Here is a 24,565-nt window from a genome sequence, read left to right on the forward strand (position 1 = left end):
GGTTGACTGTTTAAATATGCTTATTTAATGATATACCCTTATACCAATGTAGCATTTCCTCATGCATGAATGTAGCAAATGGGGATGGATGGATATATGTTAGATAGATGGTAGATGGAAAGGTAGAATAAATGAAATAGAAAAATAGATGGAAAGATTGATGGACAGAATGATAGATGGATGGAGAGAATGATGGTTAGATGGATAGCTGTTAAGTAGGATCACCTGTGTTAAATTAATTTAAATTGCAATTAAATAAATTCCCCTTCCTGCCACTCCAGTTTAAATTTCTGTAATATTCAGATTCTTGGTTCTGAATTTTTCACAACCCTGACTCACCAGGGGCATTGCCGTTATCCAGGCTGGATTCATCCACTCAGTACACGCCATTAGGCATAGTTTGTCTCCACGACCTTGTCTTTGCCAGCACTTTTCGAGCTTTGCTAACGCAAGTGGTATTTCCAGCATCATTGGTTGGCTTGCATTAACCGCCATTACCAGCGTCATTAACTCTACCAACATAATGTTTCCTCATCTAACTGAGAATAACACCTAGCGGCAGTAACTGCAAACAGAGAGCGACTAATGTTTGCTCTCTGGTGATTAGTCTTGCTTGCACCTGGGTGACTGTAATTACAGTAGGTGCATGATGGGTCAATGTAACCCAGACAGTCGCTAACCTTAGGGATGCACTTGGTCCGTTTGTCCAGTCCCCTTCTGTTTGTTCTATTCCCAGTGCTTATCCAAATATCTCCCAGGGGTTTAGAAAAGGACATTCTCTCTTGTGTTGTAGGGTACAGTGCTGGTCCGCTACAGTGTTTGCGAGCCTGAATATCCTTCCCGCTGCCTGGAACGGGTCATCCTTGGCAGCAGATGTACCCCTCACTGGGTGAAGAATGAGGGGCACCATTGGGCAGCAATGCGGGGCAGTGGGGGTCATGGCCACTTTTGTTTCTGCTAATGAGCCCAGTCTGTCGGCCAGAGCGGGAGGACGTCTCCTGGGACACTTTGTGCATTGTGTGGTTGTCTTTGTGTAGAACGATTACAGATCATGTGTGCATTAGGCATTGAATTGTGAGGCATTGTGTGACATTTGGTGTTTGGAGTAAAGAGCCGAGAATGATTTTCCCTCAGGTCCTCTATATTTTCCAACCGTTCTTTGAGTGGCACAAGCACAGGGACTTATCTTGCAATATATCTGTGCAAGTGTGGGCCTCTGGCTGATTCATTAGCACAGAAATACAGTATATGGGCTTTAATGACCCAAAGGAATATTGAGCAATGGATTGGTACTGCAGAAGATTAAGGTGATTGAAAATGCCATATCGGTCTCCTTCGCCTCAACTCCCACTTAGTAAGTACTCAAATAACTCCTGCCTTTTTTATCTCTCTCCACAGCCTCTGCAGATAGATGACAACTTTTGTGGCCAGGACTTCAACCAGCCTCTAGGGGGCACCACTACGATTGAAGGGTTTCCTTTATTCCTGGACAAAGACGATGGGATGACGTCAGTGGCGGCATATGATTATCGTGGGCACACCATAGCCTTTACTGGCACCCGTGGCGGCAGGATGAAAAAGGTGAGTCACATACTTAATTTTTGTTTGTGGTAAAGCGATAGCATGTGTTCATTTGAGGTTGGATGTGGAAGATTGTAAAGGTTTTGGGATGGTGTCTTTGTCGGAAAGAAGAAATGTCATGGTTGAAAATATATTTTTTTATTATTATGATTTGATTAGAAAATTCAGATTACCCTAATATATATATATATATATATATATATATATATATATATATATATATATATATATATATATATATATGTATGTTCCTGTAGCGCATTGGTAGAGCATTGTGCTATCAAGTGCAAGGTTGGGGGTTCGATTCGCCGGGAACACATGATAGGTAAAAATTGCTGCCTGAATACACTGTAAGTTGCTTTGGATAAAAGCGTCTGCTAAATGCATATATAAAAAGAAATCAAATAAAAGAAAAAATATATATATGTATGTATGTATGTATGTATGTATGTATAGAGAGAGAGAGTATATAGAGGCTGCTCTTCTTTTGTTGGTATGTTACCCTAGATAAAAATATACCTCTGTTTTGAACATTACCGTGATTTTAATAACATTTTTATTCTTTGAATTATTTCACAGTGCTATAAAAATTTCTTTGTATATGATATGTGTGGAAATCATACCATGGTGTTACTTTCTGATAGCATCAGTGAATCTTGGTACACCACAGTTCCGGTTTAAAATTATTTCCATTCGAATACTAATAGTGAAACACGTTTGCTCTCAAAAATTTGAAAACGAGCCATATGCCCACACACTTCTACACAAATGTGCTTGTGCTGAAGTATGCAGTAATCCTGTCTCAGTCCTTGTACATGACCCCGGCGTGATGTTTAAACCGCTGACTGAATATAGGCTGTGGTGGAAAGAGATGGATGGAGAGAATGATATCCCATCATCGGAATCACGTTTCTCCTCCGTCTTTCTCTTCCTGTAGTGGACCCCGAGCCGGACAGAGCTGCCTGTGTCATTAGACAAAAATCAATGACCTGTGTGCAAATACAGTGTATGTGTCTAAGATCCTAATAAGGTGAAAGTTAGAAAGGTGTATGTACATACGTTAATGGCATGCATCAGTTAATTGAGTACCAATCATGTGCATTTCTCTCACTAATTCAAGTCTCTTTTACTGTTTGACCATCTCAGCCAATCTAGTTCCTTTGCAAAGCCATAGCCAAATATGTCTGAGCTCTCAAGGGGCGAGCTGTATGAGACGGACCAGCTCTGGATCTTGGGTGTGGGTTGGTGCCGGCGGTGCTGTTTTATTGCTATTCATTTAGTGCTAAAGTGTGGGTCTGGCCCTAATGAAATGTAAGCTGTAGTCTATTGACGTGGGCTCATTGTAATTCCTCTAGTCTTCCCGTTGCTACGAGGCCTTATTGATTTATCTGTATGAATATATAATCAGGAGCCTAAATCTTAGTGGCTGCAGACAGCTGTACAAATATGTGTGTGCGAGTTAATTTTTGTGAAGTAAAGACAATTGACTGGCTGTGTGTTTTCAAGATTTTCCTCTTGCTTTCTCAATCATTATTTTTGATTCATCAAGTATCATTTATGTATGCTATATGCTCAAAAAATAAATAACACACCTTGTGATAACAGATTCTGTTGCTTTATCTATCATTCATTCAGTCTAACATTTGTTCTATCTATCAGTCTTTCTGGCTGTTTTATATTTTGTTGGTTGTTTTCTGTATTGTTTGATCTATCTATCATTTGTTTATCGCTTATTCTATCGTTCATTCGATCTGACATTCGTTCATTCAATCTATTGTTAATTGGTTCTGTCATTCATTCTATCTTTTTCTATTGTTTGTTCAATCTTTCATTTGTTTATTTGTTTGTTCAAACTTTCGTTTCTTTGATCTGTCTCTCATTCTATCTTCCTGTCGCCCTATCTATCTTTCATTCTATCTATCATTTCTTCATTCAATCTGTTCTTCATTTGTTTGATAAATTTTTTTGGGGATAGATTGTTTTGTTGACTATTGTTTGTTTTATCTATTGTGCTGTCCATCGTATGTATCTTCAGTTTGGAAACACCATTGTATGGAAACATTTGTGTTTTATGTAAAATGTTTGTTTTTAAATAAATTGATACTTTTGTTCCCATAGGCTGAATTAAATTATAGGCCAAGGAGTTCTTGTTGAGTGTGTTTGGAAAATGGTTGACTATTTTTTATGCATATAGATTATATATAGTGAGGTTCTGAAGGCAGTGAGATTTTTACATGTGTTTGTATTTTTTATGAGGTGTATTGTGTGACACTGCTAAGAAATGTGGCTACTGTGGGTCTGGTGCACAGGACGTCCGTGTCTGTGATTTGATAGAATCCATTACCCTCTACATTGTGAGTAAATCACTTGCATATGCTACTAAATCTTCACTTTGGGCGAGGTGACTAAATAATATATGATATTAGCCAATGGCTAATCAATTTTCAGATTTTACTCGACAGTGTGTGAGTTAGAAGTAGGGATATGCTGGTATAAAATTTTCCTGTTGCAATTTAATTACTAATACTTTTAACACGGTATACAGCATTATCACAGTATTGGCATTTTGTTTTAAAAAAGTGGTCATAATACAGTATCACAGGTTAAATAACTTTTTTTTTTCTCATAATCAAATAACTGAACATTTAAATACAATAAAGCAATACAGAAAAATATTTATAAAGTTAAAAGTTTCACACAGTTTAAAGTGCAAAAGAACCATACACACCATTCGGTATCACTTTACAATAAGACATCATTAGTTAACCATTAACATTCACAATGAACAATAGCTACATTTGCTACAGAAGCAAAATCTTATATTAATCTTTATTAAAAAATACAAGTCTTAGTTCATGTTAGCTCATTAAATATTACAATTGCAACTTTAGATTTTAACAAAGTTTTATTAAATATTGGAATACCTAAGATGAATGAATGTTGATGAGCTCTGTGTATCTGTATGAATTGGTAGAGCTAACATGCTAACTAGCATTTGGTCAATTCACAATGTCTTTTTAGTCGTGGTGACTTGCCAGTTAAGGTTATTGTGAATAACCAGTCAGTCGTGTTCATGTAATGTCCACCCACCCGCTTCTGCAGGTCTGATTCTATGGAAGATCTCCCTTGGAGACGTTAAATGCTGGTGTCTACAGGTCACTTATCATTTAGCACGTTTGCATGGCTAATTAGCATTTTAGCGCAGCCACACGTGTACCCCCTCCACTTCCAAAATGTCATTTTAATTAAGAAGCATGATCTGATTTGAGCTAATTTGCCGAGCGAATGGTAATTACAGATAACATTTGGAAGCAATGAGCAAGAAAGCAAGCTTGTGGGGTGGTTGGGGGGTGCGTTGTCGCAGCAGGAAGTGATTTCTCCTTGTGGAAATCTTGCCTGATTGAGAACGATTAATGATTGACAACATCTTGTAGTCCTCAGGAACGTCGGAAGCCATGATTGGTGGCAGCGATTAGAGTTCGAGCTGCAAAGAACGTCCTCAGAAGTTTGTTGCATGGTCAGTCGCTCCAAGCGGCATTATGAAGCATCACGCCTTTGAGGGACAAATCAAAGAAAGACAGACTGTAGCATGTCGTAATTGTGATTTCTCTTCTGTGGTGACTTTTCTTAGCATCTAACATTCTCATTGTCAAGGTGAAGCTGTATCTGTGCCAGTGCAGAATTGCTGTTCATTTTATTTCCTTTCTAACACACACACAATAAATGTCACATCCAGCTCCTCTCTTAAAATGGGCACTGTGCCCGTGTTTCTGTCTCAATCTGTATCAATTCAGTGTTCTTGTTCAGGCACAAGTAAAAAACATGCATCTGCCTCAATCTCCTGGCTGAATCCTAAATCTTCCCAAATCTTAAATTCATCATAGTGTAATATTGATAGTTTCTATATTATTTTTTTTAATTAAACTAATAATTTAATAATATTTTATTAATTTAATTTAACATGTCTAATTAAAAATTAATATATTTAATATACGTTTATGTAACACTATATTGGTAAAATAATAGTTCTCTTTTTTTTAAGAGTGTTACCTATATTTATACACCCATACAGCATAACATATAACATAACATAACATATAACACATAACATAACATTCTCACACACAAAACCAGATTTTTTGTTTTGAAGCTTTTATTTTAAGTAATTTATTTCCTGGTGTTCTCCTTAAAATCACGTTTCTCAGATGTGGAAGTTTAAAAACCTCTTTCTTTTTAGGTTTCAGTACTGAAAGAAAAGTTTAATTGAATTAAAACTGCACTTTTTTCACCCATTTGTGTGTGCTAGGTGTTATTATTCATGCCAGAGTACCATGTCATTAGCTTAGCAACATGCTAAGGTTACACGCTAACAGAGTCCATTGTAAGCCAAGTCTCCAGTGCGCTTTAGATGTTGTTTTATTAACAAAGTTCGGGAGGAGCGCGTTCAGATAATTATCCTAATTAACATGAGAGGAGCACATTCAGTAATCAATTTAATTAACAAGATAAGAGGTGTGTGTGTGTGTATATATATATATATATATATATATATATATATATATATATATATATTTATATATATATATATTACTGTTTCTTGACAGTTTTCCAGCATCCCTCCACCACCCCATCTTCTCACTTCTATTCCTATCCCAACTTCTTCCTATGGGGGGAGGTACTCTCTGTTTGGTCCAAATTCTGAGCTCGGAGGCCTTCCTTTGGATAGCACATCCAAAATATGCATAACCTTTACTCCAGTGTGAACTCGTGAAGTGCTTTTTGTCACAATTCATTAAACAAGCCACCTTAGAAGGTAGCTGCATATCTAGATAGAAGGTAGCAAGGGAGCTTGCTAGGCATTTGTACCCTTGTTCTATACGTGGCTATTTTAAGCACTGGCAGAGGGGTTTGATTGAAAGAGCTCCTGGCTATGAAGCTCATTGGACATCTGTGAGGAAAGCACACTTTTAACCAGGTGCTTTGCAGGGGTTTTTTCCCCTGAAGTCCTGACTTTGCTTGGAAGTTCCCTTGAGTAGCATTTAACCTACGAGTCTGGTGGGGAAAATCTGGCTGGAAATAAGCCTATAATGCATGGTGATTGTATATAAACCTGTTCGGGCTGTTACGGAACAAAACAACTGCCAATAACCTATCGTCATACTAACGAAGGGCGCTGTGTTAGCATAAAAGTTTATATACCCTCCAAACAGCTTGTGTTTATGTGCTTTGAGTCTTTGTAAACTGAATGACGGTGATGTCGGGTATTCTCTCATTTTCTGCCTCATTTGTTTAATGCTGTGATGAGGTGGCCTGTGTGCCTTTGACAGCTGTGGATATTGAGCATGCATACATCCTGCAGCAATGGACACTGTCGAGTGGAACTGTGGGTCACTGATGTGTGCCGGCTGCTTGCGCTCTTTAGCAGAGCTATGGACTAGAGGTCTTCACAGTGCACCCGAGACCCGTCGACCCGGGACCCGTACGGGTTCGGGTCTATATTTTAAATGATCAGCCGGGTCCGGGTCGGGTCCGAATCTATTACTTCGGGTCCCGGGTCTGTTTAACATTGTGTGTAATACCCGTGCGATCGGAGTAATCAGACTCGGAGAACACCTGGCCCTGATCAGACACTGCTTGTGTTTTTTGTAACTTGCAACTTGTAAACTAACTAAAAAAAAGAACAGAGTGAGCAAAAAAAAAAAAAAACAGCGATCTCTCTCTCTCTCTGCCGTTAGAAGCAGAGCGAGCAGAATGCAAGTGCATGCACGTTAATAATTGCAGACTTGACACACTCATATTTAATATATTTCAAATCAACAACAAAATCGGAGGTGAACTGTCACATGAATGTTTTCTATGACGCTCAAATTGCGTTAAAGCATATTTTAGGATGATCCAGCTAACACGCATGTGTAGTCTCGAGCGCGTGTCATGTTTCTATGGCAACCAGTGAGGGACAAACCGCGCTTTACATTTTCTCCCATTTTTATACTAATATAAATAAACCGTTTAATCTTAAAGTTTTAGTGGTCAGATTCAGACTCGACGCAGAGCAGAGAGCACAGAGATGATGGCTTAAGCGGCCATGGCACTGAAGGAGCGTTCGTTATTATAGTTCAAAAGGGCAAACAGTCGAAGTTATTATGCGAATTAACTCGAGCCAGAATGTACATGTGCACAGATGCATTTGTCATCCGTCCCGGTGACATCAAATGGAACTTTGAAGCTGAAATAATGAGTGGATTAAGCTTGGACTTGGAATAACGAGCGGAATAACATGGATAACTTTCTTGTCTGAGGATTATAATGCATCACAGGCAGTCAGGTATTCCTTAATGTGATTATAATGCATCACAGACAACGGCTCCTTAAATTAAGATATAGGTTTTTTTTTTTCGCAACATGTTTATTGACTTGTAATAGCAATTTAAAGTGGAATATATGACAATCGGGTCCAGTCGGGTCTGTGTCTTCCCGGCGGGTTCGGGTCTAGCTTTCAAATAATATACGGGTACGGGTCGGGTCCGGGTAGGCATTTCTCGGATCTACACGGGTCCGGGTCCAGCTTTTGAAATATTAGACTGGTCCGGGTCAGTTCGGTGTAGTACATTACGGGTCTCTTTCGGGTTCGGGCACGAATTTTTGGACCCGTGAAGACCTCTACTATGGACTCTGTGTGTGTGTATGTCTCTGATACTTACCAGATGCCAACGGAGAATGTGACCAGCTACATTCCTGGGATGCTGTTTGCCAGCTTTCACCACAGCTGTGTCCAGCACAACTGTGCACAACCTCACCTGATGCCAGGAAAGGACAGCTGCCTGCCCAACGGCATCTGCAGCCGGGCCTGACGTCATGGCGTTGTCTGACAACTGCGGACACGCCTCCATCCTCCACCCACATCAAAGGGCCGAAGCAGCTGCTTGCTTCCCTTCCTTTCATTGGTGCCATCTGTCCATTCATCACAACAGACATGGCACTCTCACATATTAACACTGAACTCTAGATCTCTGCAGTTTTCCCTTATGCGCATAAACCATTTGTAAAGGCCGTACACCACAAGTGTTCCTCCAGAACATGTGCAGAGGATCCATCAATAATGCTGATGGTCTAAAACGGTTCAGTCTGGAAAGGTGATGGATGAAAATATGAGGTTTGTACTTACAGTATGTGGAAACATTTAAAGATTTTTAAAACTAGTAACAATTGAATAAATAATTATTAGTGGTGTCAATGCAGACTCTGTGTGTTTAGTCCAGCAAGTTCTTGAAGCCCAGATTGCAGAATGACTGGATGAAGCTCTGTTTGTGAGGAGGTCTTGGTGTTCTGGCTGCCAAAGTCTCTGTCTCCAGGGCAGCTCTCCCTTGGGCTCTGTTGTTGTGGAAACTGAGTGTGTCATGCAACTCATCTGCATATGTGGGGTGCCTGCCATCTCTTTCGTCTCTCTCTCTCTCTGTTTATGGAAGCACCTCACGCAAGTGTCCTGCCAGCCCTCCAGAATTCTAATTCCCTGTTTGTTACGTTTCAAGTGCTGTCTCGAAGATGACACTTGGTAGGACAGTTCTTCCTTCTAACTTTAAAGATAATGTCTTCTTAATGCTGCCAGACCCTTATTTTTCCATAGACTTGCTGCAAGTGATTATGGGAAAGAACAGTGATCTTGTCTGCCACCTTTTGTGAAGCTCAGTTGAGTTCCTTACATCGTTCAGTGCCTAAGGATGAAAATGTCACAGCGTATATGCGTGCAGATGGTTGTATTGTTTTTTTTCACTCAAGCAGAATCAAACAGAAATCTGTCCACCCAAGAAAAACAAGAGAATCGAGAGACACCGGATAGTGGCTTTCCCATGACTGCTGGCCAGGCACGACATCATGAATGAGAGTCTGTCTCTGCAGGTTTATTGTTCTTTAAAGTGGCCACCATTGTATCACAAGGCCCACGGTGGCTAATCTGCAGCTTCTGGTATGAGATTAGGTCCTTTGAAGCTTCATAGTGGGAGAGAGGGATAACCATTAGTTTAGCCACCCTGTAGAAGCCTGTCTCTTTGGAAATAAACACAATCAATTATTAACTGTAATGATGTGATCATAATGTTGTGGCCATCTCGGATCATTTAGGTTTAATTTTACCTCTACAACAAATGACTGTCATCAGCCTCCATCATTCTTGTCCAGGGTTATCACTACTTTTACACCTAGTGCGTTCTCAACTGCTTTTACTGAATTAGCCTTTCATATTGAGCCTACCATATTGTCAGTTGTGGGACCTGATGAATTGGTGGACTCTTTCAATCATGTTTGCTCTGAAATCTTGGATAATGTTGCGCCTTTTAAAATGAGATGTCAAAAAGTTAAAAAACGACCATGGTTAAATGATGTAAAGCGTAATTTGAGGCGGGTTTGTCGGCTTGCAGAGCATAAGTGGCTGAAATATAAATTGCAGATATCTTATGATATTCTTAGAGAATCTCTATCAAACTATCAAAATGTTGTTATAGCCACTAAATCTTCGTATTTTTCGAAGGTACTATTTTCAATTATAGATAAAGTATTGAGTCTGTCTATCAATTATTTTCCTTCCCCCGTCTAAGGATCTGTATGATAGTTTTTAAAAATATTTTATTGATAAGGTTGTTCTTATTCGGTCAAATATTGTGCCTGTAGGCAAAGTTGTAGCCGATATAATTAATCCTTTTCGTTGTTTAAGTAAATTTGCATTAGGGATGCACCAGTTGACGGGCCATAAATTGGAACCGGACGGTTTTTGCTTAAAATACGCGATTGGCAATCAGACGGTTTTTGGTCTTTTTTCGGCCGATTTTTCCGGAAGTGCGCCCGCGTGCACAGACTACATTGTAATCATTCGCTATCATGTTATTTCTGTGTTAGTATTTTGAAATCTGTGCGCGGACGCGAGCAGCCGTTCAGCACTGGAAGTGCAGAGCTACACGTCTGAGGCACAGACAGCAGGAAGCGAACTGCTGACTGCACAAAATAAGAGCCCTTTTCCTGCTCACTGAAGCTGCGTGAGCGTACTGTATCTGTCCGCTCCCTAAAGACACGGAGGCCGTGAAGAGATGTTCAGCTCAACTTCTCTCGTGTTGGATGAGAAACGAAACGGACTAAACTGTTACAAGACTAAAATGTTTTTTTTTTTTTTTTTTTTTGTAAAGTAGAACTTGCATACACGTTTGAGAAGCCAGAAGTAAACGTCAGTTATGTATAGGAGGATTATTTTTATTTTACCTTAAAATTACATCGACTTAATTTGATTTCAAAATCACCTGCTGTGCACACTGAAAAAAAAATGTTTCATTCATCCAATTAAAAAATTTTAGGGTAATGATTCACATCTATATTTTTTTACTTGAGACAATAGTTATTTATTTTTCATTGGCTCAAGTAAAAAAATATAAATGTGAATCATAAACCTAATTTTTTTTTTAATTGGATGAATGAAACACTTTGCATCTTTGTTTTATTCGCACCAACATTATTTGATTTTAACATTTTGGAATAATGTATTTATATAGCATACTTTTATTTAGTCTCACTGGTAAAGACCTTTTTTTATTTAAAACCAAATTGAAAAACTAAAATACTGAATGCTGATTTAGAAACATCTTATTGAATGTGTGTTGATTGTGTTGTTTGGACTGTAGAACTACGCAGTTATTGCCTTTAATTTCACATGGTCACAGTTAATCTTTTAATTTAAGGCCAGTTCTATGTAGTTTCAAACCCATATCAAAAACAAAAGCTAAATGCGGATGTCTGTACCATCTGTGTTTGTACTGAATCTAGGGTACTTACTGTGCAGATACTGCCGTTAATTTCAGATGGTTAAGGTTATTATTTTCAATAGCCAAAAGCCAGTTTGGCCTATTAAATACCAAATAAACATCTTGTTTATGCACACTTTCCTCCTTTCTTGTTTGTAGCTTAAAGATTCAAAAAAATCGGAAATCTGTATCGGCCAGTTTGCTTGTAAAAAAATCGGTATCGGAATCAGCCATGAAAAATTGTGCATCCCTAATTTGCATCTATTACATCTATTATATTACTATTATCTATTACAGCTCAGTTGGAAAAGATAATAATGCATTTAAAGCTGACTACCTCACTTTATGGCGATTGTTTAAAGAGGTTGTAGACACTATTGGTCCTAATATACTATTGATTATCAATAGTAGTTTATATCATGGAACTGTACCTTCAGGGTTTAAGCATGCTATTATTGAGCCGGTTTAAAAAAAAACATAATTTGGATTCACATGAGTTAAAAAATTTCAGACCTATTTCAAAATTGCCTTTTATGAATAAGATTTTAGAGAAAGTTGTCCATAATCAACTTACAGATTTCTTGATTGTAAATAACATAATGGATATTTTTCAGTCTGGATTTATGACCAAACAAAGCACAGAATCAGCATTATTGAAGGTTACAAATGATATTTTGTTAAGTATTGACTCCGGGAAAAGTGTTGTCTTGATGTTAGATTTAAGTGCAGCCTTTGATACTTTAGATCATGCAATTTTAATAGACCGCCTTAGAGATTATGTAGGAATCAATGGTGTAGCCCTCAAGTGGCTTTCCTCTTATTTGCATGACAGGACATGTTCTGTTAAAATCAGAAACTATGTCTCTGCATCCACTGCTATTTCTTGGGGGGTTCCTCAAGGATCAATCCTGGGTCCGACTCTGTTCTCTCTGTATGTTACCCCTGGGGTCTATTTTTAAGCAGCATAATATTAACTATCACTTGTATGCTGATGATATACAATTGTACCTTCCTTTGGAGTGTGATGGTTGTGCATCTTTTACTAGTTTTTATAAGTGCTTGACTGAGGTAAAGGGATGGCTAGGCTAGCAAATAATTTTTACAATTAAATTAGGATAAGACTGAGTTTATTATGTTTGGGAACAAGGAGCTTGGGAATTCTTTTTTCTGTTGTGGCTCCTGCACTTTGGAATGTGTTGCCACTATCCCTAAAAACCTCATCAGGCATGGATATTTTTAAAAAGGAATTGAAGACTTATTTATTTAATCAAGCCTTTGGCGTTTGATTAGGTCTGAGAACTGTGAGTGATTTGTTGTTTGATTCTCTTGTGTCTTGTTTTAATGTTATTAATGTTTGTATGTATTTTAGAATTATTGATCAGCCTACTTATGGACAGCACTTTGGTCCATTCTAATGGTTTTGAAAGTGCTTTATAAATAAAAGTTGAGTTGAGTTGTTCCAAACTACTATGATTTTCTTAGTATCATAGAAAACTAATTTTACAAATCCAATATTTTGGAAAAGGATGCACAGTTTACTGTCTAATATTAGTTTTGCTGATTTGTGAGTTTTAAGTTTTTTTTTTAAATTGTACATACAAATCGGCCATCATTTTTGTTTTATTCGCATACAAAAAGTATTCTCGTCACTTTATAATGTTATGGTTGAACCACTGATGAAAGATGGACTATTCTGCCAATACTTTTCATACTTTTGTACTTTTCTGGACCTTGACAGTGTAATTTACTTGGCAGTCTATGGGACAGTCAAAAGCCTACTGATTTTCTTAATTGTGTTCCGAAGACGAATTAAGCTTTTACAGGTTTGGAACGGCATGGGGGTAAGTGATTAATGACAGAGTTTTCATTTTGGGGTGGAGTATCCATTTAAAAATTCATTCTTCACTCAATGAGTGTTTTAGGGGTGGACCCTCATGTTTAGATTTTTTTTTTGTCCTAAAATGTAATGTTTTTATACAAACCAAACTGTTGCCAACTCATACAACAGTTGCTTTTTCTTGTGAAATCAAGCTGGGTTCCTGAATTTCAAGTCTGATTTGCAAGATGCTCAAATTGCAAGATGCTTTCGATTTGGGTTTATCATATCAAAGACCTCAGTCTTTTTTGACCTCCATGGCTTGGTTTCTCTCGTTGAGATGCTAATCATTGCACTGTAAAGGAGAGGGGGCCATTCCAGCCTCAGACAGGCTATTGGGGGTCTCAGCACTTCCAGACATAGTGATTATCAAGTAGGCATCAAGTCTCTCGAGAGGCCCCTGCAATCAGGACGGAGAGGCCCTTTGACACGAACCCACACACACTCATGCACTTGCTTACACACACAACACACCTGCTGCCCTGACTCATATGCCTGCTCACTGGCCACTCACAATCTTGCATTAGGAGCTCTCGGTATGTAAGAGTGATCCTTTCCATTTAAGTTTCAAAGTCAGAGGGGTGAAGAGGCAGTGGACTCAGACACTTGCATTCAGTTTCAACAAGATTGTAAGTCTGTCATAAAAGGAAACCTGGGGATATTGAGGCCACATCTGCAAAGCGAACCCGTCTTTCATTAGAATATTTCCTCAGCTGAGTGATTTAAAATTCCTTCTAAAAACTGTGAGAGTGCAAAACAGCAGAGAGATTCAAGAGGGAAAGACAAAGAGAGGGAAAAATGGGGATAGTTCCATCTGTAGACCCTCCCTGTGCCAACATTCATAATGTCTTCATTGGTGCAAGATTATCGTGCATGATATCAGGATGTCCCTCTCAGCTCCTCAATGGTTTGGCTCTACACAAGCCCCTCTCTTTCTCCGACCCTTTCAGTCCATTGTTGAGGAATGATCCCAGCTGTGGAGATGTATGTTAGCAGTTCTGCTCTTTTTTTTTATTATTATTTTTTTTTATGGTTAGGCATGCCAATAATTAAAGTATACTGACTTGGCATGCGTCCTGACAGGCTTCAGTGCTGCGTGTTTGTGTTTCAATGTGTGTGTGTGTGTGTGGATTATCCACCCTATCCGGCACCATCCTTCCCTTCATCTCTGTTCCCTCCCATGTGGGCCACCCTGATCTTCTGTGGCAGACTGTGGTGTTTGTATGAGTTGCTCACTGGCTCTGAGCCCTGGGGGAAGCGTGGCTGGGGCCCACATTGGCCCTCTGTGGCCTTGTATATGTGTAGAGCGAAAGGGATTGATAGAGGAAAAGGAAGTGCTCTCTTTCTGGGAGATCCTCATTGGCTTGGAGACAGACACATGTCTTCCCATGTGTCTTTTAAACCACTCAACCACTAAAGAGAAGTATTGATGTGGATTTTGAGTTTTCCTACTTACCACATACACGTATATACCTTGTAATTCATCAGCACAACTACTGGTCATGAATAGGCACTTTCTCACATTTCTTGGGGCCTTTTTTACTTTTGTTACATGTGCCAGTTAGAATAATAACAGTATTATTGTTTATTTTTCATGACTATCTTAGGTGACCTGTTTTTATTTCTGTTTATATGCAAGAATTTTTATATTAAAGTTAGAGCTTGGTTAAGGTCTGTCTGTGGGCCATTGAGCCGTTTTAAAATAAAGGTGTCCTAGACTGTGTTGGTGACCATCTGAGCAGAGTGTGAGATGTTTTGCCTTTGATATCACACAGGGGCCCTTTGTGCTCTGTAACGACTTAAGGTCAAAAGCAGGTCAAAGATGACTTTTTTTTTTGTGCATGTGTGAGACCAATTACAATATGCAACACTTAGATCACATCCCTCCTTGTAACAGTGAACACCCTTCTCTTGTTTTTCCACAGGCCCCTCTGTAGTCGATCAGGGTTCAGCTCAGTCTCTTTCCTAACATGATCATAAACAATATCCCCTCCATCTTCATTCCAATCACATGGAGTCATGCAGTCTTTCCATTAATCAGCCCTAAGGCTTGGTGGGGGGAGACCGGCTCTTCGGGGATCATTTGGATCTTTAACTCCTTCACTCAGTTCCAACATGGATTACAGAACATTCATCACAACAAAGTGAATATTGTGAGCGCTGAGCTCCGGACATCTCAGATGACAGGAGTTATGCAGCGACCACCATGCAGACACATACGTCAGCGTTCACAAGGGCAGGGCGTGACTGAGTGCGATGAAGTTTCATTACATTTAATGTCATCTTTACGTAACCTCATGCCACTGAGTTAATCACTTTAGTTTATTTCCAGCACCCAAGTGGGTTTAGTGTACAGTGCTCAGATTCTTCCGGTATAATACTAGTACTTGATTGTCTTAAGATGATGGCCATTCTCTTGTGATGTGTTGACTTTTTGACCCCAAGTGGTTGTGATCCTGCCTGTCTGCACTTTCCTTGCTGATAATTGAGCTTATCCACGAGACAAGCGTCTAGTGTTCACAAAATGCTCTTGATAAAGGCGTACTGCGATACTTTAGCTTTAAAATGCCCATTTGAGAGACTATAAAAGTTAGAGAATTGTCTCGTTTCAAAGATCTGTTCTGATATTGCATTGTCTGCCTTTTTTCACAGGCTTGTAGTTAAGTCTGGGGCATGAGTGATGTACATATGCTGAGTATGCTAAGATATTGACCATAAGATATCATATACTGTACATCCTCTGCACAGTCTTGCTTTATCGAAAATCACTTGGGAGCTGTGAGGTTTCTCTGACATTGACACTTCCTCTTTATCCTCTTCCTATTACCTTATTGAAGACTCGATTGTTCAAAGTGCACTTAGGGAGCCATCTAGCATTAGTTTTCCTTTGATGAAAACAGCACAGAGTGGTTAATCCAGCAGATTAAAGCAGATTTCCTTGCACTGGAAATAAATAGATAACAGTTTGAGCTCTGCTAGATTTGAAAAGAGGGATTAAATGCTTCGTTTAAAGTCTGTAAGATACATTGGGAGGTTAATTGTTTCCCAATAACATATTTATCCCTCCATTTGTTAGCACAATTGGGATGAATCGCTAAATTACTTTCTATCCTGCATGATCATTTTTTCATTGTTTTTTTTTTTTTTTTTTTTTTAAAGACACAAAGATTCAAGTTATTGACCAGAGGCCTGTTGTGCCAGTATTGGACTGAGTCGCTTATCCAAACCACTTAGTCTGACAAATAAACCTTTTTGGATATGTTAAAACTCTGCCCATCCAAAAGGCCTGACATGGAATTTCTGCCCTATCCCAAATGCCAAATGGTTCACTTTATGTGTACTTGCACTATTGTAGCTTTCAATTTAACATATCTGTTAAGTTTATGAGACTGTAGTGTATCCCATTTTGTCAATTTATTATTCAGAGGACTATTCATGATGCGGCCCTCAATGAGACTCCTACACCAGTTGTTGACTTCACAGTGTACATTAACATAACAGTCGGTGAGGTATCACGTCAACAATTTATAGAGGATTGCAGGGGCTGAGGGGAGCATTTGGGATAGAGTCTTAAGGTCACTTTTAAATCCTCCCTTCTAAATAACTTCTTTGTTTTTCCCCACACTTTGTTCACCTGCTTAGGTATGCTTTTCTCTTGCACACTTACTCCTGTCATTTCTCATTTTCCTCCTCCATCTCTCTCTTTTTCCTCCTCTCACTCCTCTCAATTTCAAGCCGTTAATTTATTTGGCTCTATTGACCTCTGCTCTGTGTCCTCTCCTTTCAGATGAAGAGGGTGGAGAAACCTGACAAGAACGAAATGGCCTCGACTGTAGTTTACTGAAATATGACTCCAATCATTTCCTCAGTGTGTCTGCCTTGCATTCACACGATAAAATTCACGTTGGGAACCTGTGCCAAGAAATGCACCAATAGCAACCACAAAGACTGATATGGCTGGGCTCGGTACCACAGCTCTCGGAATTTGTTTGAACTGAGATACCACCACCTAATTGCCATACCTTAACCTTGCAGGTCTTAACTGTGTTGACCCCCTTCTGTCCTTGTCTGTCCGCCAGCTAGCATTTCTGTAGATCTCCTCCAACAAGAGGGAAGGCGTTAGACACAGAGTGACAGGGGCAAAGGGGTGCTTCTGGATGAGTAGGCAGAAACGTCCTGACAGGATGACAGCGGCTGCCGCAACAGCAGGTGCCTGTCACCTTTTGGCCCGCTGCGGCTGATCCTGCCAGGACCCGTGGTTCTTCCAACTTCCTAACCCTCACCTCCCTAATTGAGACCCCAACAGTCTCTTGGCTCGCTCTCCTCCACCAGCAATTCTACCCTGCATGATGGATACGTATCCCAAATATGTCTAACAGTGTTGGCTATTTTAGTTTCCCAGGCAAATCTGTATGATCTCCAAAATGGATGCCAAGAGCCGTGCATCTTAACTATGCAGGGTCAGGAGCAACATAGATTTACTAATGATATTGGCCATAGTATTTTGATGGAGTTTTATGGTCTAAGTGGAGAGGAAAATGGTCAGCAACTGAGTTTGTTTCTGCATTAGTACCCTCAAAAACACTCTAAAGCACTGGTTCCAGTGAGTGAAAGAGTTTTCTTTTTGCCTTCCCTACCTAGTTACCATTTTTGTGTTTTGGATGCTTGTCCGCATCATGGGTACAACTAGCTTCAACCGTAAGACTACTTAGTTATGTTTTTCAATGCTAGACTTTTTGGCAGCGACCCATTTCTTTCACTTTCGCTCTTTTTCTGAAAGCCACAGGCTTCATGTGCAGCCTCTTTGTTTAATCTCTTAATTGGTTCAAGTCCTGGCTGACAGTTTGAGAAGGCTCACTCAGTGCAGATTGTCACATCTGACACTAAACCCCTCCGTGTCTGTTGGGCCTGGCATCAGCTTTGACAATGCCAAAATCAGTCAAATCAGTCACCAATTTCGTCTTTTCAACTCCTGCCTCTCATTCTTGGTTTGATTAATCTCTCAATCCTTCACTTTTTTTGTGTGAAGGAGCCTTATTAACTAGTTTCTATCAACATCTGTGGTTTGTTCCTTATGTGATCATGTGAAGTAAGTTTTGCTAGGTTTTATTTGTTCTCCTAAACAGTAAACAGGTCTCTTAGGCGGGCCTTGGCCAAAGAAAGCTGCCATGGATTCCAGGTTGTTGGCTCGTGTGTTCAGCACACACACTTGCGATCTTACCCACACACTTCATACACACCCTGCGGTGTGCCTCTAAGGTACAGATTCCTCATCTCAGTTTTACTTAGTGCCAAAAGCTGTCAGGAGATGAAATGAAAAGATGTAAAAGATCAAATTATCGCCTGCTATTAATTATAGCGAGCAGACAGGCACAATAAAAGTGATAAATGTCTCTTTATCTCCATCTTAGCTGCACAGAAATAGTAGCGGTGTGTTAGCGTCTCTTTTGTGTTCTTTGGAAAACATGTTTAGCGCTCTGACTGAGTAAATGAAGAGGGCTTATCGGATTAGGCATCGCTCTGATATAAATACTGTTATTTTATTTTTCGCTCATTCTTAAATGTGATTACTGTTTACAATGCTGCCAAATGATTCGCAGCACACTACGACTGTTCATATTTGCATAATATCGTGTTGATTGAATGCCACCAGCGAAGGCATTCTTACTTGAGCTGGATTTGTTTGGTCCTTTCTATCTTTTGCATTGAGTTTTTTGTGTATCTGTTGCTTAAAACATCCCTGTATGTACAGTATTATGTGTTTACATGAGTGTGCTTCTATAAGTGTATCTTAGTAAGTAGTTATTTAGCAGATGTTTTTATACACAGTGATTTAGATCTAATTCACTCACTCAGAGCAAATTCAGAGCGTACTTGTTTTCTGTCTATCTGTCTTTCTGTTTGTCTCTCTGAGATTTTGTCGGTTGTTCTGTTTGTCATTTTATCTTTCTATCATTGTTCTGTCGTTCTGTCTATTGTTTTGTTGTTCTACATATCTTTCTAGCTACCATTTTATTGTTCTACCTATTGTTCTAGCTTTTGTTCTGTCTTTCTGTCTGTCTGTCTGTCTATCTATCATTCATTTGTTCGTTTCGTTCTCTCTGTCGTTATTTTATTCTATCGCTCTGTCTGTAGTTCTTTCATTCTACCATTCTGTCTGTCATTCTTTCATTCTACCGTTCTGTCTATCATTCTTTAATTCTATCGTTCTGTCTATCCATCGTTCTATCTATAGTTTTATCATTATTGTTCTATCTATCTGTCTATGCATCATTCTTTCAGTCTATTGTTTTGTCTATCTATCATTCTATTGTTTCTATTGCACTAGCTATCTAACTGTCATTCTGTCATTCTATCATTCTGTCTATCTTTTCTGTCAAAGGTTATATTTATCACTCTATTTATTGTTTGTTCTATGTATCATTCTTTAGATTGATGGTTATGTTTAATATTCTATCCATCTGTTGTTCATTCTATAGATCATTTTTCCTTTTTGTCAATGACGATTTAAAGTTCTATTTATCGTTCTATCTATCTTTCATTTAACTGTCTTTCTATTCTATCAGTCCATCTGTCTCCTAATGCCCTCAGCAGATATTACTGTGCAATATATAATTGTTAATTGCAGTTTTCAGAGAGAGATACTCCAGCGCTGATACTTTGTGCTCGGAGCGGGTGTTGAGTTTAAGCTCTGCGAGTCACAGACTAAAAGCTTATTTACCTGCTTGATTAGCCGCCTTTTCTTTCTCCTCATTATAGAGGGGAATGAAGCAGCGGTGCTGTGAAATACTGCTGTGGTTTCTCTGAGGTAGTTTCTCTTCACGAGCCATTCCACCGATGTATCGACCCACACAATAACGATTTTCTTTGTCCTCAAAGAGCATCTCTCTTCTTTGCCAGGTTCACTCGCAGGACCCCGAGGCATTTTTAATAGTGGCTGGAGGAAAATAGGACATCTCACAAAACAGTCGTGCAGGTGGAGATTTGTTTGTTCATCCAAGCTCCATAAAACACAAGGCATCTGCTTATAGATTATGCAGTATGTAGATTTTGTGTGTGTTTGGACTTCTGATTTACAAACTTCTTCATTTGTAGTGCTTGTGTGGTTGTGCATGGATATTTATATAATGTATATTTCAGATTAATTTAATAATATTATTTTATTAGTATTCTAAGTATGTATTAATGTTATTTAATATAATCTAATTATATTTCAGAATTGTTCAGAATTGAAAAGATTATAGAGATTAATCAAATTACTTTTGTCCTATGATTGATGATCATTATTATGCAAAAATGATGAATCTAGTACATCTACTATTTCCCTGCATAATTTTATTTCAGTAGAAATATTTATAAGATAATTTATTTTGTATTGTTCATATTAGCTTGAGTGCAAGATTTTTATTTTTGATTTTGTCACCTAAACTCACTTTCACACACACTCTCACACACACACACACACACACACACTTTCTTTCTGTTTTCCTTTGGTTGTTACACTTGCTAAGGCCAAAAGTCCTTGAGGGTCAGTGGCGTCTGACTGAGTAACAGGCACGTAACTGTTGCTTCCATGGCTGATGCAAAGGTGGGAAACACATACACAGACATGTAAACACAAACGCACATGTTCGTGCAACAGAAGGCTGCAGGGTTTTATTCCTATGAGCTGCTGATGGGGCCGGTCTTGTCAGATTACTTTAATCAAATACCTCAGTCCTCTCCACATCTGTTAAGGGCCTCTAGAATGACCCAGTCAAGCACTCATACAGGAGTTCTCTCTAGCCCCTTTCACACTGCGATTCCAGCAAATACACGGGTAAAGTGTTTTCACACTGCCAGTGATTACCCGTGATATGTGCGTGCTTTCACACACAACCTGTAAAGGTCCCGTAACGACACGTGACATCAGGGCATGACATGTAATGTACGAGTCGAAAACGTTAGGCACGTTATACTTTCACTGAAGCTGGCTAACGATCTCAGCGTCAGTGCGGAAAGTGAGGAACTAACTGATCTCTGCTTCATACAGTTTGCACATATTTTTTTGTCGTGAACGTTGATCTTCCTTGCCAGTAAAAGAGTTGTGCGATAATGTGCGTCATCACTACGACACGGCATTAGATCTGGCTTTTGTTCACGCAGCGCTCATCCCGGGATTGAACCCAGCAATGTTACTAGGTCCCCGACCCGGGTTCAATGCCGAAATCAATCCCAGGACGTGTTTGCTTTCACACAGAAGGCGACCCGGCAATGTTCCGGCAATTTGCCGGGTCCAACGTGCAGTGTGAAAGGGGCTTCAGTCTGTCTCCCTCTTGTTCTCACTGTCTCTCTGTAGACTTGATAAAGATCACACGTTCTCTACACAGAGGCTGTGAGAGCTTGTTTGCGATCCCCTCAGGTAGTTCAGATGGTGCTTACACCCTCTTGATTGTCTCCTCGCCACATTAGCAGCCGATTGGTCTGGTCTCTGTTGTACTGTTGCTCTGTAGATACACTTTGTTCACTAAAATGGTGCTGATTCTTGTGCTTCTCAGTTGGGAGACCTGCAACCTATCTTAGATCTGGTCCACTTTTAAACAAATTTTACAGAGCTGAACTTTAAACAGCGGACTATACTTCTAACATGCCAACAAGTCTTTGTTTACAAGTTTTTGTACTTTATCAACCTAAGAAATCTGATTCAGTGTGTTTATGCAGTGTTTTTGTTATCACAAGTAGGGCTGAATATAATACATTTATCATTATTTAATTCTTTTGATTCACTTCCAATGAGTTTGGGAGTATTTCAGTCATAATATCAATTAATAATATCAAAAAGTTTGGTATAGAAATGGTGTTCTAAGACTTGTAACCTGAAGGTCACGGGTTCAAGTCTCAGGTCCAGCAGTGATTGTAGGTGGTGGGAGTGTATATCCAGTGCCCTCTTTGACCCTCAATACCATGACTGAGGTGGGACCCTTGAGCAAGGCACCGAACCCCCAACTGCTCCCTTGGGCACCACAGCATTGGCTGTGTTTCATGGTGTGTGTGTGTTCACTACTGTGTATGCACTTGGATGGGTTAAATGCAGAGCACAAATTCCAAGTATGGGACACCATAATAACTGCCTCATAAGAGTCATTAGTTTCATGTATCAGGCTACAATAATGTCACTGTATGTTTTTGATTGAAGTGAACTCGTTATCTAAGAATTATTTGTAAATCCATACACTAGTTATGCTGTTTTTTTTTATTCACTAATAAGAACCAGTTCATAGAAGTCAATTATTCATGAATTGGTCTACACTGGATATGCTGTATATTTTTGACTGACTAAAAATAACTGGTATATAAGAATCATTTGTTCATGAATTGGAACAAAAGTTGCACTTTATGTTTTTAATTCACTAAAATGTATTGAGAGTCATTTGAGAAGAAGAACTCCGGAGTCAGTTGGTCGTGAATCTGGCTACACTGGTAAACATTGTAGAAAACATTTCAAGTCATTGAAAGTCATTTAGCCTATTTGTGAATCCTAATACTGCAATGTGAAAATTTATTTAGGGAAACATTGTTACAGGAAACCTAACTTGGTGTAAATTTATTAATTTAAAAAAATGTTAGTTTAAATTGTACAAATATTGAGTTACTTGAGTTTAGCAGTACAAGAAGTGACAGCATTTAAAAGAACAGAACACAACATTCTGGGAATACTTGGGTAAAGCTATAACTTACGTAAGTACGTTCTCACTTTGTAAGCAGGAATCTCTGTAAAGAGTTCATGGCAGGAGGACAAACGAAGTATCCAGCCGGGATGGAAGTGTTCTGTTTTCTGCTGATGGTGCATAAACCCATCTTGTGTCTCCTCTCGGTCCATATTGTTAAAATGATCTGCCGTTCGATTTAAACAGGCCGCTGAGTATTTTCTCTCCTCCCTGGATGGTGTTGATTTCAAAGGTAGGGAGAATCGTCCTTGACAAGAGAATGGAAACGATATTTATGTCTACAGTGTGCTGAGGAATGCAGGGCTTGGTGGGGGATGGATGGATGGGTGGGTTAGTTTTCATCCCTTTTGCAGACGTCCCGGAGGAGATCGATCAGACCCGGGCTCTGTTTGCAGCTGATCTATGGCCAGTGTTTGTGACATTATGTTCATGTCCCATACTTGGCGCTGATGTCCTTCTGTGCCTGGCCCTGAATGTCTTGGCGTGTCTTGAATTGTCTCCAGCACTGATGTCACGTGGCATCAGATCTTCATAACATCACTTTACTACTGCTTTAATTGCAGGAATGTCATGAGCAACACCCATCAGTGATTTCAGCACTGACATATAATAGTTCATCAGATTCATTGTCCTGCCTCGTCTGCTCTCTTCTTTCCTCTTTTCTTCTCAGCTAATCTCTCTTTGTCCCTCATCTCTTAACTTCACATCTCTTATATTTTTCCCATCTGTTCTCTTTTTCTTGGCTCTACTGTTCTCCACTTTATTTTCTTCTTCTATTTTTTCTGTTTTCATATCTTGTCTCTCCTCTTAGTTCATCTCTTCTCTTCATCTGTTCTCTACTGTTTCCTTTACTTTTTTCGCATTCCTTGTTTCTTCGGTTCTATTTTCTCATTTCTCATGCTTTTCTTTTTTTTCATATACCTCTTCTCTCCTCTTCTCTTCTATTTTTAATTCTCTTTTTTACCTATTTTTCTCTTTCTTATTTTCTCATTTTTCTTTGTTCTTTTCACATCTTTTTACTCCAAGTCAGTTCGCTACTTTTTTCTTTCTCAATATTTATCTTTTTCTCTCTTTTGCATTCAGCTTCTTCTCTAAGAAGGGGAAGTCATTGCCTAGTGGTTAGAGAGTTTGACTCCTAACCCTAAGGTTGTGGGTTTGAGTCTCGGACTGGCAATACCACGACTGAGGTGCCCTTGAACAAGGCACCGAAAACCCAACTGCTCCCCGGTTTGTTCGGCTGCCCACTGCTCCGGGTGTGTGTTCACGGTGTATGTGTGTTCGCTGCTGTGTGTGTGCACTTTTGAGGGGTTAAATGCAGAGCACAAATTCTGAGTATGGGTCACCATACTTGGCTGTATGTCACGTCACTTTCACTCTACTGTTTTCTTTTTGTTCCTTGTAACTTCTTTCCTTCTCTCTTTTATTTTCTCTTTGTTCATCTTCTCCTCTGATCTCTATTGTTCCCCTCTTTTCTTTTCTCTGTCTGTGTGAGTCGGTGAAGATGGAGTTTGGCGGACAGTCATTGGGCCCGTGTCCACACTCATAACCCCTCATCACAGATCTGGCCCACCCAGTGTCTGACTCACATAGAGATGTGGAGATTTTGTGCTGGGTTCTCT

General features: G+C 39.4%; 1 protein-coding gene across 4 annotated transcripts in view; it reads left to right on the top strand.

The window, feature by feature from the left end:
• The window catches only part of LOC132129724 (plexin-A1-like), a 221,246-nt gene that overhangs the window by 45,864 nt on the left and 150,817 nt on the right, over positions 1–24,565 (top strand). For 3 of the 4 annotated variants that reach the window (XM_059541422.1, XM_059541423.1, XM_059541425.1), the window contains exon 3: positions 1,399–1,581. The exons of the other annotated variant lie outside the window; for it this stretch is intronic. In XM_059541422.1, coding sequence (XP_059397405.1) covers positions 1,399–1,581 — 183 coding nt within the window. The remainder of the gene's footprint in view (positions 1–1,398; positions 1,582–24,565) is intronic. 4 annotated transcript variants of the gene reach the window in all.

This window comes from Carassius carassius, chromosome 46, assembly GCF_963082965.1.
Source record: "Carassius carassius chromosome 46, fCarCar2.1, whole genome shotgun sequence".
Classification (NCBI taxonomy): domain Eukaryota; kingdom Metazoa; phylum Chordata; class Actinopteri; order Cypriniformes; family Cyprinidae; genus Carassius; species Carassius carassius.